Source organism: Anabrus simplex, chromosome 1, assembly GCF_040414725.1.
Source record: "Anabrus simplex isolate iqAnaSimp1 chromosome 1, ASM4041472v1, whole genome shotgun sequence".
In the NCBI taxonomy this organism is placed as follows: domain Eukaryota; kingdom Metazoa; phylum Arthropoda; class Insecta; order Orthoptera; family Tettigoniidae; genus Anabrus; species Anabrus simplex.
This window is the reverse complement of record NC_090265.1, coordinates 94966512-94987515: the sequence shown is the minus strand read 5'-3', so window position 1 is coordinate 94987515 and position 21004 is coordinate 94966512. Positions and strand designations below refer to the sequence as shown.

At 43.2% G+C, this 21004-nt stretch overlaps 1 protein-coding gene across 1 annotated transcript in view; it reads left to right on the top strand.

Annotated features, from left to right (window-relative positions):
* The window catches only part of LOC136884355 (uncharacterized), a 737352-nt gene that overhangs the window by 585683 nt on the left and 130665 nt on the right, over positions 1–21004 (top strand). The window contains exons 3-4 of the mRNA XM_067156482.2: positions 10335–10380; positions 20887–20976. Coding sequence (XP_067012583.2) covers positions 10335–10380; positions 20887–20976 — 136 coding nt within the window. The remainder of the gene's footprint in view (positions 1–10334; positions 10381–20886; positions 20977–21004) is intronic.

Here is a 21004-nt window from a genome sequence, read left to right as displayed (position 1 = left end):
ACTTTAATCACTACACAAACTGAAAATTTGGGGTATGGAAAATGATGTCCATAGATCACAGGCGTTGATAATTCAAACAATAGGAACTAACTCTCGAACACCCAATTTTCCTCAAGAATCAAGTACCTAGATGTTAATACAACGAAAGATCTTCATTGGGGTAATCCCACTGCGGAGATTTCTTCATATCGATACGAAGGTATTTAGGGGTTGAAGTTAGGGTGTAGTCTCCCTCTGTGGTGTAATGATTAGTGTGATTAGCTGCCACCCACTGAAGGCCCGGGTTCAATTTCCAGCTCTGCCACGAAATTCGAAAAGTGGTGCTAGGATTGAAAGAGGGTCCACTCAGCCTTGCGAGGTCATTTAAGTAGAGGGCCTTCGATTCCCTCCTCAGCCATCCCCAGGTTTTCCACTTCTTCTCCAGGCAAATGCCGCGATGGTACCACGGCCACGGCCACTTCCTGTTCAGCATAGGAGGTAAGGCCGCCTGGACGAGGTACTGGTCCTCCTCCGAAGTTGTATCCCCAACCCAAGGTCTCAGGCTCCAAGACACTGCCCTGGAGGTGGTAGAGGTGGGATCCCTCGCTGAGTCTGAGGGAAAAACCAATCCTGGATGGTGAATGGGTTAAGAAGTAAAGAAAGTAAGGATGTAAAGCCGAGGGCTTGTAAGTCACTGGTAAGATGTCAATTTGTAATAATAATTCCATAGGCTTTACGTCCCACTAACTACATTTACGGATTTTAGATACACCGAGTTGTCGGAATTTAGCCCCGCAGGAGTCTTTTACGTGCCAGTAAATCTACAGACACGAGGCTGACGCATTTGAGCACCTTTATATAACACCAGACTGAGCCAGGATCGAACTTACCAAGTTGGACTCAGAAGGTCAGCACCTCAACCGTCTGAGCCAGTCAACCCGGCAAAAATTTCAATTAGAGTATGGTTCCAATATATGGGACCCTCACCAGTATTACTTGTTTCTAGAACTGGAAGAAATCTAAAGAAAAGATCGATTTGTTCTGGGCGATTTCATACAAAAGAGTATTGTTACGAAAAATATTGCTAACTGTGGCTCGAAAGACTTGGAATTAAGGAGGCGAACTGCTCGGCTATGCGGTATGTTCGTAGCTGTCCGCAGAAATATAGCGCGGAATGACATTCAGCCTACACAAGGACTAATTGAGGAGCAATCTGCGCTGATATGAAGGTTTAGAAAATCAAGAATACCGGCCGAGAGGATTCATCGCGTTCACTGTGCCTCACCTCATAATCTGCCTGAGCATTGGTCGCTCGGTAGACCAAGACCACAAGGTCTGTAGTGCATGGGGAATTATTAACAAATATATTATAGCTGGGAAATCTTATATCAGGCAGCTAGGTGTGATTTGAATTAAGTCAACCTAGGAATAAGAGCAGTGAACCATAGCCTGTTTGAACAAATAAAATATTTTTTTTAAAATACAAAATATACACGTAAGTTTATTATACTATTCCAAGTTCACTTTATTTCTAACTCTTACCTTTCACAGATATTCCCTTCTGATGACACGAATCATTTTAATAATGAGTCACAGAGACTTATTCGTTTTGACCCACTCTGTGTACACGCACAGTAAATCCGGAAGACAATATTACAACAAGTATTTCACCTTCCATAGTAGGTTCTTATTGGTGACCTTGTTCATTCAGGGGCAAGTAACGAAATGATCATGAAACCCATTTATTTACTTCATGTTTGAAATTGGTTCTGACACGTTTTATTGAACATTCTGAGCATCTTTATGTGCTTGGAATTAATTGAAGTTAGTATTAAGAACAATGAACTGTATTCGCTTAGAAAATCATCAGCCTTGTATTTGTCTGCAGTTTGAGTGAGGAAAATTTGGTGGATAGTTTCAACCTGGGTCAGACCAGTAACGCACTATACGGTACGGTACGCTTCTTCCCGTGGAAAAGGGATTGTCTTCCCCTGTGGTAAGAATAAACCAGCAATTATTCAAAACTGCTGCCCATTCCTTAAATACTGAAATAATAATATTAGTTAACAGGTCTTGCTGTTTCCCATTCTTCTTCTTCTCCTTCTTCTTTATGTATTTACCCTCCAGGTTCGGTTTCTCCCTCAGACTCAGCGAGGGATCCCACCCCTACTGCCTCAAGGGCAGTGTCCTGGAGCTTGAGACTCTGGGTTGGGGGATACAACTGGGGAGAATATCCAGTACCTCGCCCAGGCGGCCTCACCTGCCATGCTGAACAGGAGCCTTGTGAGGGGATGGAAAGATTTGAAGGGATAGACAAGGAAGAGGGAAGGAAGCAGCGGTGGCCTTAAGTTAGGTAGCATCCCGGCAATTGCCTGGAGGAGAGGTGTGAAACCACAGAAAACCACTTCCAGGATCGCTGAGGTGGGAATCGAACCCACCTCTACTCAGTTGACCTCCCGAGGCTGAGTGAATCCCGTTCCAGCCCTCGTACCACTTTTCAAATTTCGTGACACAGCCGAGAATCGAACCCGGACCTCCGAGGATGGCAGCTAATCACGTTAACCACTACACCACAGAGGCGGACTGTTAGCCATTCAAATAATAAATAACAATAATGTCGTATCTGCCTGTTGTCATTTCTTGATGGATACAGTACTTTTGCATCCATCTCTTGGCACAGGCCAGAGTAAAGTGTAGCTTTCACCCAAGTCCCAGTCAACATCCATGGCTGTGACAATATGGAAGTTGCTGGGGTATGGGTAGTGCTGAGTAATGACATTCAGAGCACGAGTAGTGCATCTGAGTGTTATGAAAGGTGCTGCTCATAGGGTCAGTCGTGCTGCAATAGTACTTTCTGACCCAGTGAGGAAAGCAATGGCAAACTACCTCACTCCTCATCTTGCCTATTACGCTTCATTTTGGTGCTACCATTGGTTTTGGGGGTTTCCTTATAACCGCATAACCTTTGGTGGTGCTATTTGAGGATCCAACCAGCCTCTGGGTTGATGACCTCACAGACAGACAATGTCGTATAGCCTCTGGAGTTTTGGTTCAGGTTTACCAAGTTGACGCCTATACTGTAGGCAACACACGCCTCCGTGAAGATGGGGACCTACCGTGGACAAAACACACACCCAGCTCCGAACTATCAGAATTAATCAATTAAGGTTGAAGTCCCCGAGCCTGTCGGAAATTGAACCCTAGATACCTTGGACCAAAGGTCAGCATGTGATTTACCCATAGAGTTCAGACAATGTATTTAGATTTTCTACATCTAGGTTCACGCATGCACAGAAATGGTGTGCGACATAAGCAAAGCATGGCGTCCCCCACCTCCTCGCTTAAAGTATTACTGCAGGTAGACAACACGCAACAAGACTGTTGTGACTGAAATGGGCACAGTGGTGGATGTATAGCGATACACACAGTGTGCCTTCAGCACTACCCGTTCACTCCCTCCCCTTCTTTTCGGTACTGGACTTGCCTTCAACACTACCCGTTAACTCGCTCCCCTCCATTTCAGTACTGGAGTGGGGCAGTGTTGATTGTTTATGACGGGACACCATTTCTGTGCATGCGTGTACAGTAGATATTCATATTCACCTGCTCATCCTTCACTGCCCCTCCCTTCCTTTACCTCCTAGCCTTCTTTCCATTAGTCCTAGAACTGATGGATGAAATAGATTAGGCGGCAGCACGCCGGCCTCTCACCGCTGGGTTTCGTGGTTCAAATCCCGGTCACTCCATGTGAGATTTGTGCTGGAGGAAGTGGAGACGAGACAGGTTTTTTCCGGGCACTCCGGTTCTCCCTGTCGTATTTCATTCCAGCAACACTCTCCAATATCATTTCATTTGATCCGTCATTCATTAATCATTGCCCCAGATGAGTGCGACAGGCTTCGGCAGCCGACACAATTCCTACCCTCGCAGCTAGATGGAGGCTACATTAATTCCGTTCCTGACACGGTCGAATGACCGGATACAGGCTGTGGATTTCCATTTTCAGTAATATAATATCACAAGCTTTGAATAGTAACTTGGAAGTTTCTTATAGGGTAATCGAATTTCTTTCCCACACATGACGTGATATTATTATATTTCTATTCAGTGTTCCAACTGAGAGTAAATTTTTAGTAAATTCAGAAATTGATTTTATAAAGTATTATTTCAGTCGTTTTCTTTTACAAAATCACAAATAAAATAAGTAATATTAGCTCCCAATGTTAAAATGGAATTCTAGGTCTAATAATGTTCAAAATGTTCCAAACTGATAAGAAGCTCACTAAATGTAAAATGCGTCAAAATGAGCATAATTGTTTTCCGAAATCATGCGCTATCTCAATATTTTTTACTTCCATCATATGAGGCATTGGAAGATGTCCGCATTTTTAACCACATGCGGTATATGAGGTTCCCTCCTCCAGTGAATCTTCCCTCTATTTCTTATGTTTCATTCATAACTAGCCGTTGTAACCGTTCTTCATTCGTAAATTTGTGGAAAAGTTCTAAATTCAATTTTATTTACTGAATGAACGTAGATGTCGTTGTACAGTTCTTTGCATTACCGATAAGCAACACGTAAAGGAGGCTTGACTACTGCTGCGTTTAAGAATGTTGTATTTTATGAAGAGTTATGGGTAATTTTATTTGTCCCAGCAGACCACTTTGCCTACGGCAGTCTTTTGTATATCATTACCCTTTTTAAAAAATGCTTGCTTGTAGACCAAAGGCGGGCACAATTAGGCTCAATGAGCAGTGCTCCAATTCAGGCAGCTGCTTGTACGGCTCTCATTTAAAACTAGTGAAGAGATGCTTAACTAAACAGATTTAAACTATAATAATAATAATAATAATAATAATAATAATAATAATAATAATAATAATAATAATAATCTATTATTAATAATGTTTTATGATTTACGTCCGAGTAACTACTTTTACGATTTTAGGAAGCGCCGAGGTGGCGGAATTCAGTCCCGCGGGAGTCCTTTTGCGTGCCGGTAAATTTACCGACACGAGGTTGGACGTATTTGAGCCCCTTCAAATACCAGAGGACTCAGCCAAGACTGAACCTGCCAAGTTGGGGTCAGAAGGCCAGCGCCTCAACCGTCTGGGCCACTCAGTCCAGTTCTCGTTCTATTCAGTGCGTTGGATTATGGTGAGGAAACAAAATTAGTTATTTTGTATTCAAACGCCTGGTGATAAGTAAATACGTTTAATTACCTTAATTTCATGAGATTATACGAAAGGAAGCAAAATTAATTATTTTGAGATGTGATAACTAAATACTCCTTTGACTACGACCTGTAACCATAGAAGTACTACAGGCCAACATTAAAGCTGGTTTAGGAATACAGCATAAACAATGAACTACAAACGGAGTGTGCGATTCTATTGCATAAACATAATGTACTCAGCTAGGTACATAGCTGTGGCTTTGCTTGCGCCATGACTGCACTTATCGCCATCTAGTCTTTACAGCACAAACTATTAGCGTCAGTTGCCCTGAGCTCTTCCCGCGCTCATGTCGTTAGCTCAAGGATCAGGGCTTTCTCATCGCCCACCTGTATCGTAGACAATATTGTCAGTCTTTCCTGCAGAGTATCAACAAGTTTTCATTGTTAGTAGGTCTGGAATAAGCCAAACGAAGCTGACACGAGAACAGCACCAATACTGCAAATCGATTCCAGATACTTTTAACGACTCCCCCTGAGCTTCGATAATAGTCTTTGCCAAACAAGGTTTGATTGTGAACTAAAGGCGCTTGACCTAGTAAAACTCCGAGAAACTAATGACTTCATCGACCTGGAACGAATTGCCACATAAAATCTCCCACCTCATTGTCAACAGTCGGCGCGATGTGCTACAGTATATGGGACGGGAGAGCGTTGTAGACCACATATCCCCGAGTTGTTACAGATTGATGACACACGCCTGATGGCCATTTTCTACCCTTGCAGGCTCGCTCTATGGTAAAAAAGAAAAGTGCTATATTTACACCTCTACGCTGTCAAAACTATCAACCTCCCTTCATGTCAAATTTTAAGTTTATAGGACGTTAGGAAGTATTTCAGACAAACAGACATACAAACATGTTTCCCATATATAATACAGGATATAGCGATTTCGGATCGACCATGAGTCAATGCTTCAGTTGACCGAGGCGAAAAATATTGAACTAGAGCACAACTCCCTATGGTATTTGTGTTGATTTTGATGGAGCATTTACATCCTAGTGAGTTTATCGGTCGATTTCAACCACCCAGTATAATGGCACGTGACACAAACTGCAAATGGTGTTTAGGGACGTCTAAGTGGTATTTCGTGTAAATATCAATACTGACCTCCGGAACTCCGGATCTCCGGGTGGGAACTACACGAGAGGGGGCGATCATCAGGAAGATGGATACTGACATTCTGCAAGTCGGAGCGTGGAATGTTAGAAGTTTGAATCGTTGTGGTAGGTTAGAGAATCTGAAAAGGGAGATGGATAGGCTAAAGTTAGATATAGTTGGTATAAGTGAAGTACGTTCGCAGGAAGAACAAGATTTTTGGTCAGGCGACTACCGAATTATCAACACGAAATCGAACAGGGGAAATGCAGGAGTTGGTTTAATAATGAATAAGAAAATACGGCAGCGGGTAAGCTACTACGACCAGCATAGTGAAAGAATTATTGTCGTCAAGATAGACATCAAACCAATGCCCACCACAATAGTGCAGGTCTATATGCCTACTAGTTCAGCGGATGATGAAGAAATCGAAAGAATATACGAGGAGATAGAAGATTTGATACAATATGTAAAAGGTGACGAGAATCTAATTGTGATGGGAGACTGGAATGCAGTGGTAGGCCAAGGAAGAGAAGGTAGTACAGTAGGAGAATTTGGATTGGGACAAAGGAACGAAAGAGGAAGTCGGCTGGTTGAATTCTGCACTGATCATAATTTAGTCCTTGCCAATACTTGGTTCAAACACCACAAACGACGGCTGTATACGTGGACGAGACCTGGAGACACTGGAAGGTATCAAATAGACTTCATTATGATTAGGCAGAGATTCAGAAACTAGGTGTTGGATTGCAAAACTTTCCCAGGAGTAGACGTGGACTCTGACCACAACTTGTTGGTCATGAAATGCCATCTGAAGTTGAAGAAATTGAAGAAAGGAAAGAATTCAAAAAGATGGGATCTAGACAAGTTGAAAGAAAAGAGTGTGAGGGATTGTTTCAAGGAACATGTTGCAAAAGGACTAAATGAAAAGGCTGAAGGAAACACTATAGAGGAAGAGTGGAGAGTCATGAAAAATGAAGTCAGTAGGGCTGCTGAAGAGATGTTAGGTAGGAAGAAAACATCAACTATGAATCAGTGGATAACTCAGGAGATACTAGACCTGATTGATGAACGACGAAAATACAACAATGCTAGAAATGAAGAGGGCAGAAAAGAATACAGGCGATTAAAGAATCAAGTGGATAGAAAGTGCAAGGTAGCTAAGGAAGAATGGCTGAAGGAGAAGTGCAAGCATGTCGAAGGCTGTAGATCCTGGGAAAGGTAGATGCTGCATACAGGAAAATCAAGGAAACCTTTAGAGAAAGGAAATCTAGGTGTATGAATGTTAAAAGCTCAGATGAAAAGCCACTTCTAGGGAAAGAAGACAAAGCAGAAAGATGGCAGGAGCATATCCAACAGTTGTATCAAGATAAAGATGTAGATAATTTGGCTCTGGAACATGAAAAGGCTGTTGATGCTGATGAAATTTTGACAGAGCTGTGAGTGACCTAAATAGGAACAAGGCACCTGGAATTGATGACATTCCCTCTGAATTACTGACTGCCTTAGGAGAAACCAGCATGGCAAGGTTATTTCATTTAGTGTGCAAGATGTATGATACAGGAGAAGTCCCATCTGATTTTCGGCAGAAAGTTGTTATACCTATTCCCAAGAAAGCCGGTGCTAACAGGTGTGAAAACTACCGCACCATTAGTTAAGTATTTCATGCCTGCAAAATTTTAACATGTATTATTTACAGAAGAATGGAAAAACACGTTGAAGCTGAGTTAGGAGAAGATCAATTTGGCTTCAGAAGAAATGTAGGAACACGTGAAGCAGTTCTGACTTTACGTCTGATCTTAGAGGATCGAATCAAGAAGGACAAGCCCACGTACATGGCATTCGTAGATCTAGAAAAGGCTTTCGATAATGTTGATTGGACCAAGCTATTTATGATTCTGAAGATGAAAGGGATCAGATACCGACAACGAAGAATTATCTACAATCTGTATAAAAATCAGTCTGCAGTGATAAGATTCGAGGGCTTGGAAAAAGAAGCAGCAATCCAGAAAGGAGTGAGGCAAGGCTGCAGTTTGTTCCCTCTCCTTTTCAATGTTTACATAGAACAGGCAGTAAAGGAAATCAAAGAGAAATTTGGAAAGGGAATCACAGTCCAAGGAGAGGAAATCAAAACCTTGAGATTTGCCGATTGTTATTTTATCTGAGACTGCAGAAGATCTCGAGAAGTTGCTGAATGGTATGGATGAAGTCTTGGGTAAGGAGTACAAGATGAAAATAAATAAGTCCAAAATAAAAGTAATGGAGTGCAGTCGAACGAAGGCAGGTGATGTAGGAAATATTAGATTAGGAAAGGAAGTCTTAAAGGAAGTAGATGAATATTGTTACTTGGGTAGTAAAATAACTAACGATGGCAGAAGTAAGGAGGACATAAAATGCAGACTAGCACAAGCAAGGAAGAGCTTTCTTAAGATAATAAATTTGCTCATTTCAAACACTGATATCGGAATTAGAAAGATGTTTTTGAAGACTTTCGTGTGGAGCGTGTCATTGTATGGAAGTGAAACATGGACGATAACTAGCTCAGAAAGAAAGAGAATAGAAGCTTTTGAAATGTGGTGTTACAGAAGAATGCTGAAGGTGAGATGGATAGATCGAATCACGAATGAAGAGATGCTGAATCGAATTGGTGAGAGGAGATCGATTTGGCTAAATTTGACGAGAAGAAGAGAGAGAATGATAGGACACATCTTAAGACACCCAGGACTTGTTCAGTTGGTTTTTGAAGGAAGTGTAGGTGGTAAGAATGGTAGGGGTAGACCAAGGTGTGAATATGACAAGCAGATTAGAGCAGATGTAGGATGCAATAGTTACGTACAAATGAAAAGGTTAGCACAGGATAGGGTGACATGGAGAGCTGCATCAAACCAGTCTATGGACTGATGACTCAAACAACAACATCAATACTGAAAGGAGGTATTCTAATTTCAACACGATTTCATATTACAGAGCTGACATTGGTTCAAATACATGATCCTAGATTTCAAAGATTTGAAATAAGAATCGTGAGTTTCCTATCGATTTGAAACACCTTGAATATTATTAGACGTAGAATTCCATTTTAACTTTGTATGTATATATGTATGTATGTTGAGTCCTCAGCCTTAAGGCTGGTTGGATCCTCAACAGCTCCCGACATCAGCTGTCGTAGATGGCCTAGGCATCACTGAAGAGGTGTACTAGGGCGATGAGGAGTGAGGTAGTTTCCCGTTGCTTTCCTTACCGAGCCAGAAGTTGCTATTACATATCAGTCTGCCAAGCCCACTGAAATGCATGCAGGAACCGACCCTATGAGCAACATTTTCACACCATCCATAGCAGGGATGGAGCCTCCGTGGCTCAGGCGGCAGCGCGCCAGCCTCTCACCGCTGGATGCCGTGGTTCAAATCCCGGTTACTCCATGTGAGATTTGTGCTCGACAAAGCGGAGGCGGGACACATTTTTCTCCGGGTACTCCGGTTTTCCCTGTCATCTTTCATTCCAGCAACACTCTCCACTCTCATTTCATTTCAGCTGACAGTCAACCATTGCCCCAGAGGAGTGCGACAGGCCTCGGCAGCCGGCACACTTCCTATCCTCGCCGCAAGTTGGAGGCTTCATTCATCTCATCCCTGACCCAGTCATTGACTAGAAAACAGTTTGTAGGTTTTCATTTGTTCATAGCAGGGACTGGCTTCATAAGGAATGGCATTACTAGCATCACTCATACCTCAGTCACTTTCATATTGTCAAAGCCAAGAATAAGACTGAGACAGGTGAATGAAAGTACTAATATTACATACGCTTTAACCGTCTATGGAATCTTCACCGACTAGATTATATAGAGCATTTACTTTCGAACATAAAATTTAATTAAATGTTCTCACAAATTTATATGAAGTCCTACAATGTTTCCTAATGTAAACTCTGAAATATGCACATTAAATTTTAGACCACATAACTACTCATGTTAATCTTTAGTATTTTCAGAATATGACAAGTTAACTACTTTGTGTCTTGTTACAGGTTCTGGATGAAGTGAAGCAGCTGGAGGATCTGAAGCACACATTTGGTAAGTAATGATAAAGAGCCGGCTCATTAATCTAGATGAATTACTGTATGTGCGGGTGCAATACTGCTCCGTACATTTACCGATTGTCTTATGCTATCTTGCCACAGATATTTATTTATTTATTTATTTATTTATTTATTTATTTATTTATTTATTTATTTATTTATTTATTTATTTTTCACACCATCCATAGCAGGGATGGAGCCTCCGTGGCTCAGGCGGCAGCGCGCCAGCCTCTCACCGCTGGATGCCGTGGTTCAAATCCCGGTTACTCCATGTGAGATTTGTGCTCGACAAAGCGGAGGCGGGACACATTTTTCTCCGGGTACTCCGGTTTTCCCTGTCATCTTTCATTCCAGCATTTATTATTATTTATTATTTATTTATTTATTTATTTATTTATTTATTTATTTATTTATTTATTTATTTATTTATTTATTTATTTATTTAACTTATGGCTATACACATTTATAAAACTAAACTAAACAATATCGCCTTAAGTGGCAAGGCAAGGTTGTGCAGCCACTCCATGGCAAGCGTCGAGACATTGGCAAAGTTATAGGCAGATCCGGAAAATACCCTCATTTTAGATCATTCGTGGACAATACAGTAGATAGACTGTTAAAGTTCTCCGCGATCAGGGGCCGAGGAAGATCGTATACGCCCCCTGTACAGGAATGAACAACATTAGCAACATTGGCAATGGATGGTTCGAACCTTGTTAAGAGTGACCCAAGTTTTCTAAGACAAATTAAAACAAGATGAACTGATCAAGTGGCTGCACGGTTTGAGTCACGTAGCTATCAGCTTGCATTCGGGAGATAATGAGTTTGAACCCCACGGTCGACAGCCCTGAAGATGATTTTCCGCGGTTTGCCACTTTTACACCAGCCAAATGCTGGGGCTGTACCTTGTAAAGCCACGGTCGCTTTTTCCCCACCCCGAGCCCTTTTCTATCTTGAAGTATTCCATGACCAGATTATTGAGCCCTCTTCTTCTGCGAGTCTCAGTAAGACTCAGCACCTAAATATGGGGGAGAGTGGGGTAGAATGTTATTGCGTCGGTTATGATTTGCATAGATCTGTACAGCACAGTGTCAATCTTTTTGACACGAGGGCTGTTCAGACAAACAGCAGAGCAATACTCAGCTGAATAATACACCAATCCCAGTGCTCTTTCTGCAGTGATTAAATTTACTACCACACATCTTGGAACAAGGGACAATAGCAACTGAACTTCTACGTGAATACAGTTAAACCGGTGTCTTTTTATACTTGTAAATAAATGATTTAGTTTAGGCCCTTTAACTTATACACATTGGGTTACAACTGCAAGAATTTTTCTAGACTGAACGTGGAAGAAGAAAGAAATACATACATACAGCAGATGATCTATGTAAACTACGAACAACAAAGGGAGAAAATTACACACTTGTCTAATCCCTGTAAGTACCTGAACCATGGAATCATTCTAATATCAATTCTCACTGCAGTCTAATTGTCAACATAAATGCCTCTGATTGATTTTAATAATGTACATTTAATCCCATAGCCCCTCAGTAAGGTAAACATCTTTTCCCTCAGTACCCTGCCATATACTTTTATACAGCCTGAAGAACGACAGCTGAAACTTGACAGTTTAAATTAATGTAAAGTACCTGCTGCCTCTTAATTTAATGTTTTGTTTGTCTGTCACAAGTAAGCAGAATAAAACAATTGGAAATCATACATAGTAATTAAATGATTTTTCAGATTTTCTTCCTCTAGTCCACGTAAGTGTATGCCCCAGTACTGTAGCATATGCCATTAATTACATTAAGCTGGTTACTGTTGCAAATACCCGTATGTACAATGTAACGCAAGAAAATGCCGTATGTGCAAATTAAACATTTCATTATCTAGAGAATCACAGAAATTTCATTTCTCTCGCGCATGAATTTAAAATCATTTTTTTCTAATTTCATCCTGAAAGAATTGTGATCCTATCTCTTGCACATAAAAAAATAACACGACTTTCTTTGTTTCTAAAAAAATATAATGGACTTAAGGCTCTTTGCATCTTGGTAACTCATTTTCCAGCAGTTTTCCAATACCAATTATCGAATTATTTTATTTCTAACGCTTACACCCTGAAAAGTGAATGCTTTTGTGTTTTAGTTTCTACTTTGTAGTTTACTTCCTGAATCTTTACATAGATTGTTGTTTATAAATATTACATTTCACAAGACAGGTGATCTGTGTAGTACTGATGAAATTATTAGCAATGTGTTTTTATTGCTCCTCGTATGGTGGTTCTAGAGCAGGGTCTGTCAAACGTCCAAATTTCACGCGTGCAAACCGCGGCGCAGAGACTCCGTGCACTGTGCATCGGTCCGACTCAGCTCAACTCGCCTTGACTCAGATGGTGCAGTGTGCAGAGAGCGACGAAGCGTCCGATGATAGACGGCGTGTTTATCAGTGAAATAGATAAGCGCAAGACAACAACAGCATGATAATGGAGCAACCTGTTTTGAAGAAAGCAAAGACTTCCAAAATCCATTTCAATCGAAGTGGGAACTTTCGTAATTTTTCTCAGTCGTGACGATAAAGCCAAATGCTTAATTGGTGGGACAATACTTACGTGATCATTAAACAGATCTATTTTTAATGTAAAGGCTTTGCTTGAATTCTACGAGAATTTGTCGAAGGAAGATCTTCGTAAGCTGCATCGAGAAGCAGCTAAGATTATTTCTATGTTTCGTTCCACATACATATGTGAAAGTTTTTTCTGTTTTGACTTATACGAAAACTAGATATGCGTGCGAGTATTGCTGATTGTAATTTAAAGAACGCTCTCAGAATTCCTATAGCCGATCCCTTGTTCCAGACATTACCGGTATAATTGCAAGGAAATAGGAAAGGAAGAGCTAGAGAAGATAAATTGTGTGCTCAAACCAAACTGCAAGAAGAGTTTTTAACACCGGTAACATTGTCCCATACAACAGAGTGTCTCCACTCACCGCACATAAACATTTCGCAGTGAGGGGAGAATCAGCGGGGAAACGTGAAGAAGGCGGAAACAGGCCGAATGGGTGAGACAGATGTAGGGAAAGAGGAGTGGAGGTCTGCAACCTGGTCAACCTAGTGAAGTTGTGTCCTGCACCTTGCGCCGTATAGTGCACTGGCACATGCATTCTGAGAGGCCCTGTAAACTAGATTCGTGACACAGCGGATACCATATGTCGTAATGTGGGGCGACAATTGGTTAAATATGTAGCAGCTCTTGGTTAGATTTTGATTTGTACCAGAGATCCGTTAATGTAGTCTGAAAGAGATTACGTTGTCGGCATGTGGAAGAGAAATGAGTCATTCTAAGAAACTGAATTGACAATAGCCACAGATTTCTGTTGTTCATAGAGTATGCTTAGAATGGTTAGAAGTTGGACATTTCAAATTAATAAAATGTTCTGGTCTTCCAAATTGGATAAAATAATATTGCAAGTCGTATGATAAGGATATCGATGAGTGATCGTTCTCGTTTTTCTGGCATATTCAAGTTTTATGTGGGATAATTTAGCTTGAAAATATTCTAAGGATTTAATTTCAGTTTAGTATCTTCTTCTTCTCCTCCTTTGAGTAATTCAGTCTAATGCCTGCTTTTCCCCTACGATGAATCTTCTCCAATTGTTTTGATCCTGTGCAGTACGTTTGCGTCTGCATAGCGCCTGAGTTCACAAGAAATGTCTTTCTTGGTCTTCCACGAGAGCGTTTGCCTGGTATTTTATCTTCCAAAATTTTCATCAACATATTCCTATGTCGAAGCCTATGCCCCACCCAAGAAAGTTGTCTGTTCCTCATATTGCTCAACATCTGTCTCTTTTCTTGGACAATGTTTAATACCTCAATGTTAGTCTTCTTCTCCACCCAAATTATCCATTGCAGTTGACGCCAACACCACATTTCAAAGGCTTCTAGCCTCCTATTATCACTCTTGGTTAACGCCCATGTCTCAGCGCAATTCAGCACAACAGACCAAACATAAGATTTCAATATTCTTTTACGTAAGACCAGGGATATTATTTTCCGACATAGAAGGGGCAGTTTATATCTGAAGGGCAGGCAAGACTACGACAAGCATATCAAGACGGAGCTGCACGGGTCCACTAGTAATAATAATCTGTGACTAATCGTCATTATAAAATATCTTAAGAAAGGACAGAAATCAAAACGTGACTGAATAAGAAATTTCCGTTGGTTGTTTCATATTATTACGATTACCTGCAGGGATCTGATCATTTGCTTCCTCGCTATTGAAGATTATGTTTCTGTAGTCCTCACTTCGTTGTTGTAATCTTCATTTGAAAGTCCAATAACTTCTACTCTGTAAATATCAAAGCTGAGTTCATCTTCTTACGCTATGTGGAAAATACAGATTACTTTGTTTTGTCATATTCTCAAGAGAGAAGTAATTTCAAACAGAATAAGCGAGTTCACGAACTGAAGCACTTTTCTTTGTTTATTTTTCAGTCTTCTAAATTGAAGGAAGATTTGCATATATTCAGCTAACTCACTTCTTCGGTATTTTCAAAATCAGAACTTCAATATTTTGACAAAAACTATCTTTCCATACAATAAAGTTATGGAGAATACTTCTGTTCTTGTTGCTACTTTTGTTCATGTTCTTGCTCATTTTATGGACAAGAGAGATTTCTAGATGGCGTAGAATCTACGCAATATACAGGCTGTTCGGAAACAACGTGAACCGAGTATATGCGCATTGGAGCGTTGGCCATACTGATATTAATTTGAAAAAATTACGTCGATATTCCGTCCCGTTGTCATTTTATCAGCTACTGAAGTTAACCAATCAGATCGCTTTGCGGGCGAATTCAAACGGGCTTTAGGAGGCGGTGTTGCTAAGTCTGCACGTCGCTTAGTACCGGTTTGAGAGCCGCACCGTGCCAGTGGCACCGTAGCGTGGTTGCTATGGACCGATGCTATCAGTAGGGAGGTCCTTGTTCAAGTCCCTCCCCTGGAGAAGTTCATTTTTCTATTAGCGCTCTCAAGCCAGCCATAAGCCAATTGTAATTTTCCAATTATTCCCAGTTCACGTTGTATCCGACCATCCTGTATAAACATATATTACAATTGTCATTCTATTAACCATTTTACATGTCTTAATATTTTTACAGAGTTGTAAAACCTCCTCCTTATATAAAACCCTATAAAACTTAAAAAAAAACTACAGCGTCATTACTGAGCCATTCGATAGTTCGCTTTTTCTTTCATTTTCACGCCTTCCGTGGCCCTTCCCTGCATTCTTTGAAGTGTCGGACATCTTCCGTTTTCCTTCTGATTAATGTTTTTTTTTTTTTTTTTGCTAGTTGTTTTACGTCGCACCGACACAGATAGGTCTTACGGCGACGATGGAACAGGAAAGGGCTAGGAGTGGGAAGGAAGCGGCCGTAGCCTTAATTAAGGTACAGCCCCAGCATTTGCCTGATGTGAAAATGGGAAACCACGGAAAACCATTTTCAGGACTGCCGACAGTGGGGTTCGAACCTACTATCTCCCGAATACTGGATACTGGCCGCTAACCACTCGACCACCTTGCCACAGTCTCTCGTTTGATGGTCCCTAGTATGCTAAAACTCTCGTAACTTTTCTCGGCATTTTCAAAATCGCTTTTTTCGGACATTTTTGAGAGTTGCGCGCTACTACTTTGCCAGTGTCCTTTTGTGATTAAGTACTACCAACCTACAAAGTTTGAACAAAATCGACGATGCGGACATCGTGAAGCCCCTTGTCATCCTTTTGTCCCCAGGTTCCTGAGATCGATCTCCGCCTCGTCCAAGAACATCTTCGACTGAGATTCGCTCAGCCTCGTGAAGTGAACTGAGAACCTGATTAAGAAAGTCGAGCAACACGGCTGACGAAGTCGTCTCGAAGGACACTTGAATAACTTCTGGTCATCAGATTGGACAGCAGTAGTCTTGGCAGGACAATGTTCTCAGCGGGGTGTGTCTTTCGCATGATTGATTTTATTGGTAGTAAAATCTTTCTTTTTTCTCTTTCTTAATCTGTTTAGCCTCCAGGGTCGGTTTTTCCCTCGGACTCAGCGAGGGATCCCACCTCTACCGCCTCAAGGGCAGTGTTCTGGAGCTTCAGACGCTGGGTTGGGGATACAACTGGGGAGAATGACTAGTACCTCGCCCAGGCGGCCTCACCTGCTTTGTTGAACAGGGGCCTTGCGGGGGATGGGAAAGTAGGAAGGGATAGACAAGGAAGAGGGAAGGAAGCGGCCGTGGCCTTAAGTTAGGTACCATCCCGGCATTTGCCTGGAGGAGAAGTGGGAAACCACGGAAAATCACTTCCAGGATGGCTGAGGTGGGAATCGAACCCACCTCTACTCAGTTGACCTCCCGAGACTGAGTGGACCTCGTTCCAGCCCTCGTACCACTTTTCAAATTTCGTGGCAGAGCCGGGAATCGAACCCGGGCCTCCAAGGGTGGCAGCTAATCACACTAACCACTACACCACAGAGGCGGACGGTAGTCAAATCACTCATGATAATCACCTTTCAAGACTTCCAACTAAATAGTCTGTGACAGCCTGTGTTGCGGGTGTGTGTTCAAATAAATTAATCATGCTTTAGAACAGGGCCTCTCAGGGTGCATGCGCTTGGTGCATGCACTGTGCACGGTGCAAAAGACGACTTCCCTTGGTTTACCAGAGTGCAGACCCCCCACGCTTACTCTCTCTTTCCTCGCGCTGTCTCGCTCGCTTCCCCTGTCTCCCTCTACCACACTTGCTCCTCAGCGCTCTAAATCCGAGCTGACTTGAGCCGAGTAGAGCCGAGCTTAGCCGAGTAGCCTAGAGACGAAGCGTTGGTCCGAGCTGAACCGAGCGGGACCGATGCACAGTAGACGGAGCTTTTGCGCCTCGATTTGCAAGCGTGGGATTTTGGGCGTTTGAGAGGCCCTGCTCTAGAAGTTACGGGCGATTGTTAACTACCTAATACTGCATCTTATCCGTTGATTTTCCCACATGATTCCCCATTTCTTTTCAATATATAATGTATCCACACTCTCTTGTTAAGTCTTGATAAGTTAGTACACTCTATATCACAAACCAAACAAATACCATGGCGCAACAGCCCGATGGCCTGCATAAGCATAAAGTAGGTTATGTTCATTCTTTCCCCTGATGGGGGAAAGCGGGCCATCAGCTCAACGAAGGAGCTCTTCAGCCATCGAATAAGAAAAGTTATATAGAAAAAACAACGTTAGAAGGTATGTATCGTACATACCGGAAAAGAAAACTAGAAATGAGTTTGGCACAAGGGACCATCACAGCAAGCCGGGACCTAGGGAAGACCCGCAAAGCACCCCGCACAAGCCAACTCCTACAAACACCTGGAGAAGAGGAGACAGGACGTTTATTTGTATTTACGTATCTCGGGCGCGCATATCGAAAAGCTCTACATAGACATACAAATACATAGTACATTTTACATCGAATGAGATGGGATAAAGGTGGGGTGCGGAAGGAAGTTGGAGTACGGAGTAGGATAGTATTGTAGGAGGAGGTAGTAGAGGGTAGTGGTCATATTGGTAACAGAAGTGGCGTAGAGACGAAGGAGGTCCAAAATCTGGAGACGGGGTAAGATGAAAGGTGATTGTGAAGCGGGTAGGTTGACATTAGGGGGTGGCGGGGCAGATGAAGAGCTCGCTGGAGAGGTACGGAGGGAGGAGGGCGGTTGCCGGAGCGAGGTGCGGAGCGGGAAGGCTCCACACGATATGTCCGCCTACGAAAGCGAACACCGGTTGCAATGAGACGGTCGACATCAGCAGCTGAAGGAAGTTGAAGGCGGATCATATAAGTCGGGCCGTCGTGGTTGAATATGCAAAACGCCCGGCGAGCTGGTACACCGGCCAGTTGCAGTTCCTGGAGGAGATCACATTCAGTGAAGGCAGGGTCAATCCCACGGATGACGCAGCTTGAAGGCGGAGGCTGATGACTAACTAGAGTGGAGGCATCTGCATTTCCAGGGGGAAAAGGTGGTGCTGCTGCGATAGTATCCATGAGGGTATCAGGGGGTAGTTGAGGACGGGTACAAATCGTAAATTGGGAGGTAGCAGGTGTGGACATGATTGGAGAACGATGACTATACGTAATAGTGGAGGGAGAAGTCGACGGAGAAGGAAGGGCAGAAGTAGTGACGGTGGTGGTAGTAGTAGTAAGAGTAGGTGAGGAGTGATGACCAGTGGTGTTGACAGTAGTAGTGAGAGCGGGGAGGGGGGATGGGACAGCGATAGGAAAATCAGGGTGAGAAGCCAGTTGCTGGATGATATGCTCTGGAGTGGGGATAGCTTTATGAGAGGTACCATAGAGTCGGATACCGTTTGTGATGATTCCCAACGGTGGGCCGGGATAGCGGAAAAAGGCAACAATGTCCGGAAAAGGTTGACCGGATAAACCATCCTGGAGACGAAGGACTGCTACTGCGATGGCTCCGCTGTCTTCAATTTCATCGCGGATGTCGGTTGGGGAGTGAGAGGTGTCCACGTTCTTGATGAGACACGAGTACATTGTAGTGGAGGAAGGCGACGGCCAACGAGGCGTCTGCCCGTTTGATTATGATTGGGCCGACTGTGCGATAGCGGAGAAGAGCACCACCCAGCCGAAAAAATCGTGGACTAACGCAGAGGGACGACGAACGAAGAGGGATGATGATGGCCTGCAGATTACGAGATGTGCAGTCGGTACGACGAATCCTTTCGGCCACTAGTCTTGGCTTTCTCGACCGTGGCCGCTATCTCGCCGTCAGATAGCTCCTCAATTGTAATCACGTAGGCTGATTGGACCTCGAACCTGCCCGTAAATCCTGGTAAAACATTCCTGACCTGACCGGGAACCGAACAGGGAGCCAGCGCGTAAGAGGCAGGCACACTACCCTTACACACCAGACGTATTAGTTCTTTAACATGATTTTCACCGGGCGAGTTGGCCGTGCGGTTAGGAGCGCGCAGCTGTGAGCTCGCGTCACGGAGACAGTGGGTTCGAACCCCACTGGCGGCAGCCCTGAAGATGGTTTTCTGTGGTTTCTTATTTTCACACCAGGCAAATGCTGGGGCTGAACCTTAAATAAGGTCACGGCCGCTTCCTTCCCATTCCTAGGCCATTCCTGTCCCATCGTCGCCATAAGAACTATCTGTGTCGGTGCGACGTAAAGCAAATAGCAGAAAAAACATGATTTTCTGGAAACTTCTTCCATTTTGGACTTGTTAGGGATTTCGAAACAGACATCAAACCATGTTGTTATGAAAATGTTGTAAACTTGGAGGTAAAGAGACTAAGCGGTGTGTTTCGAACGTCAGTGGAGAGATGGAGTGGCATAACATCAGTAGACAAATACGCATGAATAGAGATTCTTTTAGAAAAATCATAATATGAGTCCGCCTCTGTGGTATAGTGGTTAGTGTGACTAGCTGCCACCCCCGGAGGCCCGGGTTCAATTCCGGCTCTGCCACGAAATTTGAAAAGTGGTGCGAGGGCTGGAACGGGGTCCACTTAGCCTCGGGAGGTCAACTGAGTAGAGGTAGGTTCGATTCTCACCTCAGCCATCCTGGAAGTGGTTTTCCATGGTTTCCCACTTCTCCTCCAAGCAAATGTCGGGATGGTACCTAACTTAAGGCCACGGCCGCTTCCTTCCCTCTTTCTTGTCTATCCCTTCCAAACTTCCCATCCTCCCATAAGGCCCCTGTTCATCATAGCAGGTACTAGGCAAGGTACTGGTCATTCTCCCCAGTTGTGTCCCCCGACCCAAAGTCTGAAGCTCCAGGACACTGCCCTTGAGGCAGTAGAGGTGGGATCCCTCGCTGAGTCCGAGGGATAAACCGAGTCTGGAGGGTAAGGAGATGAAGAAGGTGATGATGATGATGAAGAAGAAGAAGAAGAATGAAAGATTAGATAATCAATTGATAGAGAATCTGTCACCTGGCCGACAGGCCTCGGCGGTTGCAGAGTATGCTTCGGCTTACAAGTGGCCACGGCTCTACCGTGGCTCTACGCCTCTGTATTCGGGAAACGGAGAGGGGCCTCCACCGTCGGCTGTACTAAGAATGGTGTTCCATTCTCCTGCACTAAGGCGAATGCCGGGATAATTCCTAGAATGGGCCGCGGCCGCCAAAACCCTTACCTTCTCCGAACATCTCCTTCACCGTATCACATCTCCCTGGCCTGAGAGACGGCGTTAACCGTCTAGGAGGCCCGCCGTCCCCTTCAGGGACGGAATGATAACCTCTGTAGATAGATAGCTCGGCGACAGCTCTAAATGCAGATCAGTGATGACATTGTGAAACAATAATATTTGCTTATATTTTTCCTACTCCTGTCATGAATTAACAGACTCACTCTTCTATCTTATATTCGCCGTAGTTCTTGCCCTTATAAAACTGTATTCTTGTTGTTAAGTGCATTATATACCTGACATATAGTGTTAATAATTATTCTTTCTGACTTTCAGGCAAAACCTTCTCGGTTCTCAAACAACACTCTTCTGTGTACACCGATGTAAATGGACAAAGGGAAGGACACTCGGAAACTCGAGAAGAAGGTAAGGCCATCCTTTAATGCAGCAAGAC